At 52.1% G+C, this 13187-nt stretch overlaps 1 protein-coding gene across 6 annotated transcripts in view; it reads left to right on the top strand.

Annotated features, from left to right (window-relative positions):
- The window catches only part of ST3GAL4 (ST3 beta-galactoside alpha-2,3-sialyltransferase 4), a 95703-nt gene that overhangs the window by 24414 nt on the left and 58102 nt on the right, over nucleotides 1–13187 (top strand). For 2 of the 6 annotated variants that reach the window (XM_074976742.1, XM_074976743.1), the window contains exon 1: nucleotides 7564–7694. The exons of the other annotated variants lie outside the window; for them this stretch is intronic. In XM_074976742.1, the coding sequence (XP_074832843.1) occupies nucleotides 7564–7694 (131 nt within the window). Of the gene's footprint in view, nucleotides 1–7563; nucleotides 7695–13187 lie in introns of those variants that run through there. 6 annotated transcript variants of the gene reach the window in all.

Raw genomic sequence — 13187 nt, 5'->3', positions numbered from 1 at the left:
GCAATGCATTTATGCTTTTTCCTAGTCATCTGTCCAAGTTTCCACTTCTTGTAAGCTTCTGGTTTGTGTTTAAGCTCCCCAGAGATTTTCTTGGTAAGCCAGGCAGGTCACCTACCATATTTACTATTGTTACTGCATGTTGGGATGGGTTGTTCCTGCACCTTGAATAAGGCTTCTTTAAAACACAGCCAGCCAGGTCTCCTGGACTCCTTTTCCCCTCATGTTAGCATCCCAGGGGCCTCTACCCATCAGTTCCCTGAGGGAGTCAAAGTCTGCTTTTCTGAAGTCTGGGGTTTATATTCTGCTGCTCTCCTTTGGTTAGGATCCTGAACTCAACCATCTCATGATCACTGCTGCTCAGATTGCCACCCACATTTCCTCCTCCTACCAATTCCTCCCTGTTTGTGAGCAGCAGGTACAGCTGAGCATGGCCCCTGGTTGGTTCCATCAGCTCTTGCACCAGGAAGTTCTCCCCAACATTCTCCAGAAACTTCCTGGATTATCTGTGCACAGGTTGAACCTTCTAATCTGGAACTCTTTTGTCTACCAACATCGGTAATCTGGCATGATTTTAGTTAGCTGGACAACCACTTATCGTGGGTTTGGCCAACTTTCCTGTGGCCCCATAAAGTTTGTTTCCAGCCACCAGTCCTGTCTCTGTGTTCTGTGCTGTTGTTTAACTGTAATTTACCCTGAATGTCTTCCTACAGCCCAGTAAGCAGTGGAAGTGCTGGTAATGTGCTAGACAATATTGACCTCCCATCGTCCGTCATATTCTTTCAACTGGCAGTGGTCAGGCCTCAAGGGTGCCAGGTGACTGGTTCAACCTGTACTGCTGTACAAGGAAATGAGTGATACCACAATAAGCAAATGAGCAGGTGGGTGAGTATGGGGGTTAAGTGACTTTCCTGTTCTTGTGTGTCAGCTACAAAAGCCTTGTCTATGTTATAATTATTACATTGAGGAAGCTGCTCGTGCCACGGGAGAGGTTCTCCAGTTGATGTAGGTACTCCACCTCCCTGAGAGGTGTAGCTAGGTCCATGGGAAAACTCCTTTGCTGTCTAAACCGGGGGTGAGGCTGGCTTAACTGCATCGCTTGGGGATGTGAAAAATCCACACCCATGAATGAAGTAGTTCTACTGAGCTAATTTCCTCTGTTTTCATTACTAGGCAGGGCGGAATATATTAACCTAACACTTTCTCTAATAATGATGGTGATACCTAGCCCTTATCCATGGATCTCAGAGGGTTTTACAAAGGAAGAAAACATTATTGTTGCTGAAATACAAAGGGGGAAATTGAGGCACAAGGTGGTGAAGAGACCTGGGCAGGATCACCCAGCAAGACAGTAGACCTGAAAGTCGATCCTAGATACACAAGCTATGACAATTGCGTAGCTGGAATCAATGTATCTAGGATCGACTTATCTGGACATCCTCACAAAGGATGGTCAGCTGGAGAAACTTTCCCGTTAACCTCCCTTTACGCCTCATGAGAATAAGGAGTACAGTGGTCAACAGTTGAGCCCTGATAGATAGATTTCGTGCATCCCTACTAGGTGTGCAAAATCACGCCCTGAAAGATCAACCCTGACTTCAGAGAATCTCCCAGTACTGTGTCCACTAGGCAACATAGCTATTTGTGTCAAACTTTGAGAGGAGTTTTGGCTGTCTTGCTTAGTTTTTGTATGTAATAAAAATACATGTAAGAAGGTTTCCATTGCACAGTCGACCTCTGAAAAGTCACATACCAGAATTAAGGTTGTTGGGGCTGCTTTAACTTGGTTCCCTCCTGTGCTTTGATTCCATGATTGCGCACTGTTTTATTCCTCCCACAGGTCCTCTGTATCCTTAGCTGCACAGGAGGGACAGTGCTTGCTGACTGGGTATCTATTTGTATTTCTTTTTATCCTCTTTCACTTAGTGGCCCTTTGCATTATTTACTGTCTACCTTCCAAACACTGCCTTGAACACAGAATTAATAATGTTCCCACCGTCTTTTTTCTGGAGCTCTCCTTAATGAATTGAAGCCAACTGAATGTCTGTGAGGAACGATCTTCACAATATCCTGGCAAGGGGGAGTGATGTATTCACTGCAAGCCACACTGAAGCCAACGTTGTCCATTGTCATCTAATCTTGGGTGCCCCATGTGAGACCCAGACCCTTTGCCCAGCTCACGCTGGGCTCCCAGCTGAAGAGCACCACACAGTGGTCTATGGAACTTGAGTTCCTGATACTTGCACAGCATCGCTCAGGATTTGTACAGCAGGTACAGGGATAGAATCCAGTTGTCCACGCGTGAGTCACTTTCCTTTGCCATGTGACTGTCCTTTTTCTCTCCTTCCACCTCTCCCCTGCCTAGTCTCATTCATTACACACCTTCAACAAAGGAGGCAAAGGGCCCTGTTGGCAACTGCCTACTTCACTGCACAGTCTTGGTTCATTCCCAGGGCAGAGCCATCATATGCACTGAATGAGGCAGGTGTCCTGTGCGAAAATGGTCTGTGATCATACAGCTAATGGACAGCTTCACTTCTGATCTTTCCTCTCCTTTTGAGCACTTGGCTTTGCAACCCCAAATGTGTTCTTTGAATGTAGGTTTTTGACACTAATATAAGTATATCGATTGTCTTGTAAGAACAGCTGTCAGGGGCACATATCAGCTCTTCTCACCTGCCCCTCAGGGGAGCCGTCATGGACAGAACTGTTTCTCAGAGGCATTTGTGCAGAGTGGGAGCTGAAGGAGCAGCTGAGGTGGCTTTGTGGAACAACTCAGGTGGGTGTTCTGGGAGGGCTGGTGTAGGAGAGTGCGCAAAGTTTTGTGTGAGAGGTGATGAAATGGGTGGCAGGAGGAGAAGGGGGCCAGGTTGTGACAAAAGTTGAAGGTCAGGCAAAGAGCCTGTGAAAGAGGACTGGAGGAAGTGGGTGGGGGACGTTAGGGTGGGGATGAAGTGGTTGGAACCATGGCAAGGGAGACATTAGCAGCTGCCTTTTTTTAAGGCAAAGTAACATTAACATACAACATTGTACATGACTTATTCAGGATTGGGAATATTAATTGAAAGAACCCAGCTGAGATTTAACTTGCTGGCTGGGGAGCATTCCCCCCTGCATACACAGAAACAGATAACCAAACTTCTAAATATGTATTTACAGGTCAAACTTTTCATTTTGAGATCTGGCTCTCGACCTTTTCCCCATATTTAACACAAGGGCAAGCTGGGATAAAATGGAACTTGGGTTCCTGATACTTGCACAGCATCGCTCAGGATTTGTACAGCAGGTACAGGGATAGAATCCATATATTACATGTGTCTTTGTTGTTGGCTGGGGTGAGGGCTCCTTTTTGGGTCAGGGGCCACTGACCCGCAGAAAAATCAGTTGGGGACCGCACAGATGAGAAGCAAAAAGGCCTCACTGATGTAGCCCCACACCCAACTGAGAAGCAGGAAAAAAAAAACCAAACACACACACCTCACTCATCCTCAAGTAGGGCCCTGTGCATCTGTAGGTATCTGTGGTAGCTGCACCACCAGATGCAAGTGTGTCTAACCACAGTTCATTTTTGTGGATACAGATGTGGCCACAGATACAAATTTTGTGCTGTGCAGGGCTTTGCCCTCAAGCATCAGCCCCATGGAGGAGAGGGGACAGGACAAGGCTCTGGGTTTACCTCCAGGGCTAGATGAACTCTTCTTGGGGCCTGGTGCTAGTAAATTTTGGGGGGCTCAGGGGTGGAGCCAAAAGTGGGGGGTTCTGCGTCTGCTGGGGATTGGGCTAGGAGTAGGCATGCGGGGTCTGGGTGGGAGATAGAGACAGGACTGGGCTGAGTAGGGCGTCTGGGCAAGAGGGAGGGTGCGGGAGCAGGCAGGGGGTAAGGGTGTGGGATCTGGGCAGAAAACGGAGTAGGAGTGGGGTCTTCAGCTAGATCTCAACGAACAATTTACTGGGCTGCTCAACAGCTTTGCCTCTTTCAAGAAATGGGTGGTTTTTCCGATAAGTATCTTTCATAATCCTTCGGCTGACAGTTATCACTCACACATGTATTCCCTGGTAGAGTCCCATTGCCATAATGGCACAAAGTGTGATTGCTCAGGTATGGCTACACTCCCGGGAAGATCGAGCTGCTCAAGGTCCGTCTTCTGGAGTTCAATTTCGCATGCATGTGTGAAATCAAACTACCTGGGGTCGTGATCAGCCCCTGTATGCTTCGATATCACAAGGAGTAAGGGAGGTCGATGGGAGAGTTTCACCCATCAGTCTCCCTCGGTATAGACGGCCAGGTAAGTTGATTGCAGATAAGTCAATATTAACTACACAATTGCCATAGCTAGAATTGTGTGTATGCAGTTGACTTACGTGCTTAGTATAGACCAAGCCTCAGAGATCGATGGCACTGCTTAGCATGTTTGCGATTGTAGTTGGCTTGTTCACAGCTCCTTGATCTCTGTTGTTACTCTCTTGTTCCTAGATGGAGCCTGCAGAGTAACTGAGCATGCCATTTAGACATGGTCGCCTGGTTTATTGTCTTGATGGTTATTAATTTTGTGCTAAATCCTAGCATTTGCACTGTCAGCAGCAAGGCAATGTGGCAGGTTTTCTTTCATTTTGTTTGTGGCTGTCTAGTGAAGACTAGCATGCCCAGATTTTTGCCTGTTGAGCCCATGAGAGATTACAGTCCCAGTAAGCAAGCTCCTTAGGATGCAATTACTGAGTTTTACAATTGTAGGGAAAATCTTCAGCCAACCTTTTAACGTATCACATCACTGGTTTTGGTCTGGGCTTTAAAAGAAAACTGACTCAGGGAAGCAGAAGAGGTAAAAATAGTACAAAACAAAGACTGCAACAGCTCCATCCTCTGTGTCTTTAAGCAGAAGTTCCTTGCCTGTTAGGGAGGGACCCCAACAGACTGCTAGCACTGAAGCACAGGTGGCCAACCTGCAGCTCTTTGCTCAATGAAATGAGGCTCCTGCTTGGAGCTGTGTGCCAAGACTGCTCACCAGTGCTCTATGCACGTGCCCCAGTGCCTGGAGGGAGCAGCGCATGGCTCCAGTGAGACCAGGAAGGGTGCGGGGGGTTGGGGGGCATTGAGTTATGTGTTATATATTTATCTTTATCTGTCCATCCACCCATCCAGATAGCTAGATAAATACACACGTATAAATAAACGTAAATACGGGGCTCTTTGCACTTGATCCACAGCTATTTTGGCTCTTAGTCTGCCACTGGTTGGCCGTCCCTGCTCTGAAGTATGAACACAACTGCTGTATAAAAGAGGATGAGCCTGTTGGTCAAACATGGATGTTCCTAAAAGCCCCCACTGGCGATTAACCAGCATGAGACCAAAGGAGCCTTTCTGCTTGGCAGGGGGTGACTGAGCCCATTGCTTGCCTTACTTGCAAAGAACCATGCCAGTGTTCTCTGCCTTCCAGATGTCCCCGGCCCAGCCTGTTTCACTGGCAGCCCAATGGCACCGATGTGACAGGCTGCTTCTGTGCGACACCCAGAAGGAAGTGGCGAGCAGAAGCGTGCCATTCCCGCCTGCACAGCTTTACTGGGATGGACTTGTTCCAAACTCGGTATTGTTTCTTAATTATGGTGTTTCCCAGTGCACTCTTGCTAAAGAGCACGGCTGTTCTCCGAGGTGTTTGATCATGCCTGGTTTTTCTTTTTTCATGACTTAGGGCTTTCCAGCAGGAACTTTTAAACACTAATGAGTCATTGACCTGCAGAGAGGTGATGTAACTATAGGTAAAAACTCCCAAAAACCTGCTTTATCTCCTCCGGCAACATTTGTTGTCCAGCAGAATCGGGTTTCTTGCAGATCCAGAGAGTCCTGGGGCTGGGAGGAGGAGGGGCCAGTCAGACCAATGGCAGGAGCCCGGGAGCTCAGGGCAGGGCTGCCACATCTGGTCTGGCTGCAAGGGGGACGGGGGACCCAGCAGCAGGGAGCAGTGGCCCAGGCTGGTAAGCTGGCAGCTCATCGCCGGGGCTGTGTGGGAAGCCATGGCCCCAGGAAGTGCGGCTGATGAGGGGTGGCTGGGGCCAGGAGCTAGCTTGAGGAGAGAGGGGGTCAGGAAGCCATGGGCGGGGAGCCAGAATTGACCACCCCAGTCCAGCAAACTCCCTGGTCTGGGACCACGCAGGGCCGCACCAGGAAGCTTGAACCTGTAGAATGAACCTTCCGAGGCCAGGTCCCGCCATACCCGTGCTGCTGCTCTCTGCAGCCCAGAACGGGCGCCCCCCTGCCCGCCCAGCAGGGAGAGGGACTGCTTTGCAGAGGCAGAGGGCTGCCAACTTGCCTGGATGCCATTGGCTGCAGTGGCATCCAGCGTGTCCGGTCCCGGAGAGCTGACAGGTCTCCCAGGAGCAGGGCAGGGAGGCAGCTGGGTGGCAGCTGGTGGTGTGAGCATGCACCGGAAGACTCGGGGTGAGCAGGGGTGGGGGAAGGGGAGCTGCGCTGCTGGCTGCAAAGAAGTGGTGCTTTGAAGGGGAACCGCCTCTGCTCTCCTGTCGCCAGCTGCGCCTCCTGCTGCTCCTTAATCCTCTGGGCCGCACGCGTGCTGCTTGCTGCCTGCTGGTGAGTGGGGACGGTGCGCAGCCTGGGGTGGGAGAGGGGGTGTGGGGCTGGTGCTCCACATGGCTGTGTGTTTAATGCCCCGCCTGTAGCATCAGTGTGCGCTCCCTGTTCTTCTTCCAATTTCATCCCAGCCTCCCCTGGCATCCCTGCAATCTGACCTGAAATTCTCCGGGCAGGACTGGAAGCTGTTGCTCTGCTTAGCCCAGGGGTCAGCAACCTTTCCCAGGTGGAGGGCTGAAATTTGACCGTTTGACCTCCATGTACGGTCCGAGGGCCCCTGAGACTTTAAACAAAGTCTCTACTTGCAACAGCTTTGTTAATAAATACGTGGCAATGCAGAGTGTTGCCGTTTAGATGGTGGTTGGTAACGTTCTTTATCCCGTTCAGGCTTTCCAAGAATCTCCTTTTAGTCTTTCAGAAAGTTCTCACTTGTGAATTCATTTTCCAGACCTTTCATCTGTCCCTAATTTAATTATAGTCTCGGCTTGGCTTTTTTAAAATTACTCTGTGCTGCCAGGTCTATTATCCTTCCCCCACAGGGCAGACCCGTGCCTCTTGAAGGGGGAGAATGGAGCAATTCCATACCACTTTGTTAGAGGATTTCAGAGCACTTTCCAAATATGTGACTAAAGCTTTCACCCCTCCCCAGCTGGTAGATGCAAAATGTTTCCATTTTCACTGGTGGGGAAAGGAGGGCATTGAGATCGTTTCTCACCTAGGCTGCAGAAGCTGAAGTGCTCCTGCTGGCTCTTCTGGTTGAACAGGTTCATAGCCAGGGCAGAGTGGACTGAGAAGTGCTTGCATGATAAAGAACTGAGCAGCATTGCTTCAGTGATGGGGACACATTCCAGGGTGGATGGTTGAGGGGCACTGAGGAGGGAAGGGGAATTCCTTTGGGAAGGCAGCCACGGCTGTCCTTTCTAGTGGGTGGAAAGCGGGTGCAGCTTGGTGCACTGAGAGAGGCTGGGAAGCAGGTTAAGGAGATGGGGGAAGTTATTCCTTCTCCCTCTCACGTGCTGACAGGTGCTAGTGGAGGGGAGTTCCAGCTTCCACGTGTGGGGACTACTCCCTGGACCTGGCCTTCTGCTGCTTGGCTGTGGGGACGCATACTCAGGTAAGCTGTGCAAGTCCATGGCACGAGCACAAGAGCCTTCTCCTGCTGCTCACTGGCAGTGTCTCTTGTTAGCCTGCAGGGGTTCGTGCTAAGGGGGTGGGGGTGACACCTTATTTGACATTTGTGTGATGAGTCGGTCACAGGTCAGCAGCAAGGATGGAATTCTGGTCATTCCACAGGCAAACCAGGCTGGTACCTGAGCTAACTCCGCTAGCTGGTAGCCCCGGGAGGCTTGTAGTCTGTGGCGTGCATCAACAGCCGGAGGAAATCATGGCATACTAACCATGACACCCTTGAACATGCTGTTGGACATGCTCAGGAATAATCCTCGCGGCAGGTGAAGAGCAATAACCCTGATGTTCCCTCTTCTTCCTTGCCTCCAAATTTCAAAAGCGTCCAGCTGCACCCTGGGCTGTGCTCTCCTCATGCTCAGTGCATGCGTTCAGGTACAGAGTACCTGTGCTTCCAGGAGAGCATCCTTGGCGGCATTTGCCTTGGAACAGTGAGGAGAAACCCACCCAGTTCTCAGTCTCTGTCTGCCTTGGTGGGTTAAGTGCACATACCATCTGTGCACTAATCTGGGCTTAGGTCGGGCTTAAGGTGTGAAACTGACAGGACAGGGAGACCCTTGTTCTTCTTCGAGTGGTCCCTGTGGGTGCTCCACAATAGGTGTCGGGCTTGCCCGGCGCCGCAGATCGGAAATCTTCCAAGAGTTTCTCCTGGATCGCACATGCACCGGCGCGCGCCGCTCCCCTGCGCGCCCTCGGCCACGTGCGCGATCCGGTCCCCGCCAGTTCCTTCTCAACCGCTATCGGCTGCAGACGGAATCCGCTCAGGCTAAGGCCAGAGTCAGATTACTTAGTGGTTTTTTTCCACGTGTAATTTGTTGTTTTTCAGTTATTAAACGAAAAAAAAAAAAAAAGAGAGAAAGCAAAGACAAAGAGAATACCAGCCAAAAAAAAAAAAAACAGAGCGGACATGAAAGGCCATTAGGCCTCCCACTGCCGCAGGCCAGTGATCACTCTTTGGGGTGGAAAGGCACGGATTAAGTGCTAAGTACCCTCTTAACAATAAAGGACTCACCACAATGGCCTCTTCAGGTTTTACACAGCGTGAGTCATGCTGTGAAGCTATGCGGGCCTCTGTGGGGCATAGCGAAGGCATCCGACGCCTGCGGGAATTGCAGGCTACCCGGCCGCATTCTCACTGTGCTCTGACCCCGCCCCCTCAGTGCAGAAACGGAGGGAACTCTCCCTGGCTCGATCCTTGCCGTGCATCTGCAGCGAGCAGGACGAGCGGAGCACACAGCTACCAGCCCTCTTCCCTCCCTGGCTCGATCCTTGCCGTGCATCTGCAGCGAGCAGGACGAGCGGAGTGCACAGCTACTGGCCGCATACTCAGGCGGCAGCACCGGCACAGACCCCCGCGGCACCAGCAGTGCAGGGGTGCCAGGCACAGAGCCTGCAGGCACCGGAGGGGGATACCCGTGCAGCACCGCAGCTGATGGTGCCGAGCGCGGTGCTAACAGTGGGGCTGAGATTCCCGGCAGGGGAGGGGGCGGTGCCGGCCCCGCAGCGGAGGGGCCAAGGCACCATCAAAAACCCGGCACCGCAGTCCATTTCTGGACAGGGCTGCGCTGCTGTTAGCACCAAGCCATCCCCCTGTGATACACATGCCGCACCGAAGGCCTGCGTCTCCACCGGCCCATCAGGGGAAAAAGAAACAAAAAAAAAAAAAAAAAGCCTTCTCCGTTGCTCCAACCGATGTCACCATGGCTTGGGCCACCTTCACCATTTTCTGGGATTGGATCCCCCTGGAGTACTGTCACAAGCCAGTTTCACCTCTATCGGTGTCGCCGCGGAGGTCTCGCTCTCCCAGACATCGGGGGTACACACCCCGTGAGTGGTCCAGGTCTCCATCTCCGGACCCTTGCCATGCTGCCATGGTCGTCCCTATCAGGCTGGACACAGACAAACCACAGGCCTGCACCCAGGGGCAGGTCCCCACCCCCGGCCGCTCAATACCCCCGTGGGCACTCCCGATTGGGGACGGAAACACAGTTGTCTCAAGGGGAGTTAATTTTAGAACCCCGAGACTTTCCTTCACAATCCTCCAGCGAGCAAGTGTGTCATCACCCGCGGGAACCCGAGGGTTCAAGGGAGGTTTACCTTAGGGGTTCCTCCCCAGACGAGGCCATGGCCCCCGGGGATGTCTCTCCCCGGGATGACCTTAAACAGTTTCAGGAGCTGTTTTAAAGGGTGGCTTTCACGCATGACATTTAAATGGCACAGGTGCAGGAGAAACATCACAAACTCCTGAAAAATCTGAGACCCCTGGCTTCATCCAAAATTGCTATTCCGCTGGACGAAGCCATTCTGGAGTCAGCCATTACTATATGGCAGACTCCGGCCTCTGTTCCGCCTACGAATGGGAGAGCGGATAAGAAATACTTTGTCCTGGCAGAGGGCATGAAGTTCCTCTTCAGTCACCCACAACAAATTCTTTGGTGGTCGGGTCGTCCCAGCAGAGGTCAAAGGCTTCTCAGTGCAAATCGGGGGATCAGATAAAGATGCTAAGAAGCTAGAGCTGTTTGGCAGGAAGGTATATTCCTCTCCTATCCTGCTATTGAGAGTGGCAAATTATGGGCACACCTAGCAAACCATAATTTTGATAATGACTCCAGGCTTACTCCCCTCATGGATTCACTCCCGGAAGACAAAAAGCCGGTGTTAAAGGCGATTGTTCAAGAGGGCTACGCGGCATCGCAGACGGGAGTCCAGATTGCCCTGGATGTGGCGGACACGGTGGCACGCTCAACGGCTACAGCAGTGGTCATGCATAGAGAATCCTGGCCCTAGACGTCGGGTATCTCGAGGGACCTACAGGCGAAGATCGTGGACCTTCCCTTTGATACACAAAAGCTGTTTTGCAGACTCAACCGACTCGGTCCCTCACTCCAGTAAGGACTCGAGAGCTACACTTAGAAGTTCGGGCATTTATACTCCCCCGTACAGGAGGGAAAAATTTTATCCTCAGCAAAGACGCTACGCTTACAACCACAGCGTGCTCAATATCAACGGGGCTATGGCCACGGGCGCTATCAATAGCGGCAACAGTACAGAACCCCTAGGCGACGTTCTCAACAAAGCCGTACGCCTTCGGGTCAGGCCTCAAAGGCAACAAGTTTGATGGGTATGTCGGGGGCTGCACTATCAATACCCTCGCTCAATGCCACTCTCATCTCATGTTCCATCATCGCCTCAGACCGTTCCACTCCCAATGGCAAAAGATCACCACAGACATATGGGTGCTGGAGATCATAGCCACGGTTGCGCGATCCCCTCCCAGTCGCTTCTACTGACGGAGCCTCCCACCAGGCCTCACCTCAGGGGCGCTGCCACGAGGCGAGGCTCAAGCAGAAGGTGACCCATCTTATGTTCATAAGGGCGGTGGAAAGAGTGCCGGAATAATTCCAGGGGAAGGTTTTTATTCACGCAACTTCCTATTGGAGAAGAAAACGGGACACTGGAGGCCCATCTTAGATCTTCGGGGCCTCAACCGTTACTTGCGCAAGCAACAGTTTCGGATGATCACAGTTGCCTTGATACTCACGGCACTGGACGATGGAGACTGGGTTGCAGCGCTCGACTTACGAGATGCTTACTTTCATATAACAATCCACCCGGCACACAGACGCTTCCTCCGCTTCACGGTCGGCCAGGAGCGCTTCCAGCACAGGGTTCTTCCGTTCAGCCTCTCCTTGGCCCCCAGAGTCTTACCAAAACCCTGGCAGTGGTGTCAGTCTACCTGCACAGACAGGGGGTGTTTATTTTTCCCATATCTGGGCGACTGCCTGCTAAAAGGGACCTCGAAGGCAGAGGTCTCACGCATGATACGCGTCACAGCGGACACGTTTCTTCGCTGGGCCTAGTCATCAACCTCGCAAAGTCAAAGTCCGAACCCACACAACATATAGAGTTCATAGGGGCACGCATAAACTCTATCACAGCAAGGGTGTACCTACCCGACGCCCGCTTCCACGCAATCAGTTCGCTGGTGCAAGTCATTACATACAGCCCCACGGTGCCGATCTTACCGTGCCTACAGCTGCTGGGCCATATGGCGGCAGCGACGTTTGTGGTACAGAATGCCAGGTTGCACGTGTCAAGCCCGTAGCATTGGCTGGCGAGCGTTTACAAACCGGCATCCCACACTGTCCACAGGGTGGTGTCGCCCACAACAGAGGTGCGCAGATCCCTGGCGTGGTGGGAAAACCCCGAGAATCTGCTAGTGGGGGTGCCTTTTCACCAACCACAAATTTCTATTTTTCTTACTACCGACGCCTCCCACGTGGGATGGGGAGCGCACAACGGCAACAAGGTAACGCAAGGGCTATGGTCCCCTGCGGAACAGACACTGCACATATCCATACTGGAGCTCAGAGCAGTGTTCAACGCCTGCAAACATTTTCGAGATTACCTGCATGGCAAAGTAGTCGGGATTCAATATCGACACTACCTCCACTATGGTCTACATCAATCGATAAGGAGGAGCACGATCCCGTGCCCTATGTGCGGAAGCACTCCAATTGTGGAATCGCTGCATCGCCAACACCATAACGTTGAAAGCCTCGTACTTGCCGGGCACGCACAACGTGAATGCAAACCAGCTGAGCAGGCGCTTCGCACTCACGCACGAATGGCAGATCCGCTCCGATCTGCTACAGTGCATTTTTCGTACATGGGGGTTTCCCCAGATCGATCTGTTTGCCACCCAGTACAAAAAAAAAGTGTCCCCAGCACTGCTCCAGAGCAGGAGTGGGGCAGGGGTCCCTGGGGGACGCATTCATGTTTTTCATGGAAGGGCTCCCTACTTTACACGTTTCCCCCGCAGTGCTTATCCACAAGGTCTTGCACAAAGCCAGAAGGGAGACAGCTCGCATGATACTCATAGTCCCGCTTGGGATCGGCAGCAATGGTTTCCCTTGCTTCTGCGCATGTCGGACCGTCCACCGCTCCCTCTACCGGTGGCGCCGGACTTACTCTCGCGGGCTCAAGGGTCCATAGTGCACCCGCACCCTTAAGGTCTGCACCTACAAGCATGGCTAATCCATGGCTCAGCTCCTTAGAGAGCACATGTACGGAGGGAGTACAACAAGTCCTGGAATGTAGCCGAAGGACCTCCACCAGGAGGACTTACAAGCACAAATGGACTCGTTTCACAGCCTGGTGTTCCTCCAAGCAGTTAGCTCCCCTTGACGTTCCTATACCTGTAATATTAGAATACTTATTGGACCTCGAGAGGTGGGCTTTCTCTATCCTCACTAAAGGTCCACCTCGCCGCTATATCAGCCTTTTTGGCATACAGAGGAAGGGCCCATGGTATTCGCCCATCCTATCGTTACCAGGTTCTTGAAGGGGCTGGTAAACCTGTACCCCCCCTCGGAAACCGCTTCCACCATCGTGGAATTTGGGCTTGGTGCTCAGCACGCTA

Source organism: Carettochelys insculpta, chromosome 25 (assembly GCF_033958435.1).
Source record: "Carettochelys insculpta isolate YL-2023 chromosome 25, ASM3395843v1, whole genome shotgun sequence".
NCBI classification, from domain to species: Eukaryota; Metazoa; Chordata; order Testudines; family Carettochelyidae; genus Carettochelys; species Carettochelys insculpta.
Note: the sequence above shows the minus strand (reverse complement) of the source record. Positions and strands in the feature narration are given on the sequence as shown.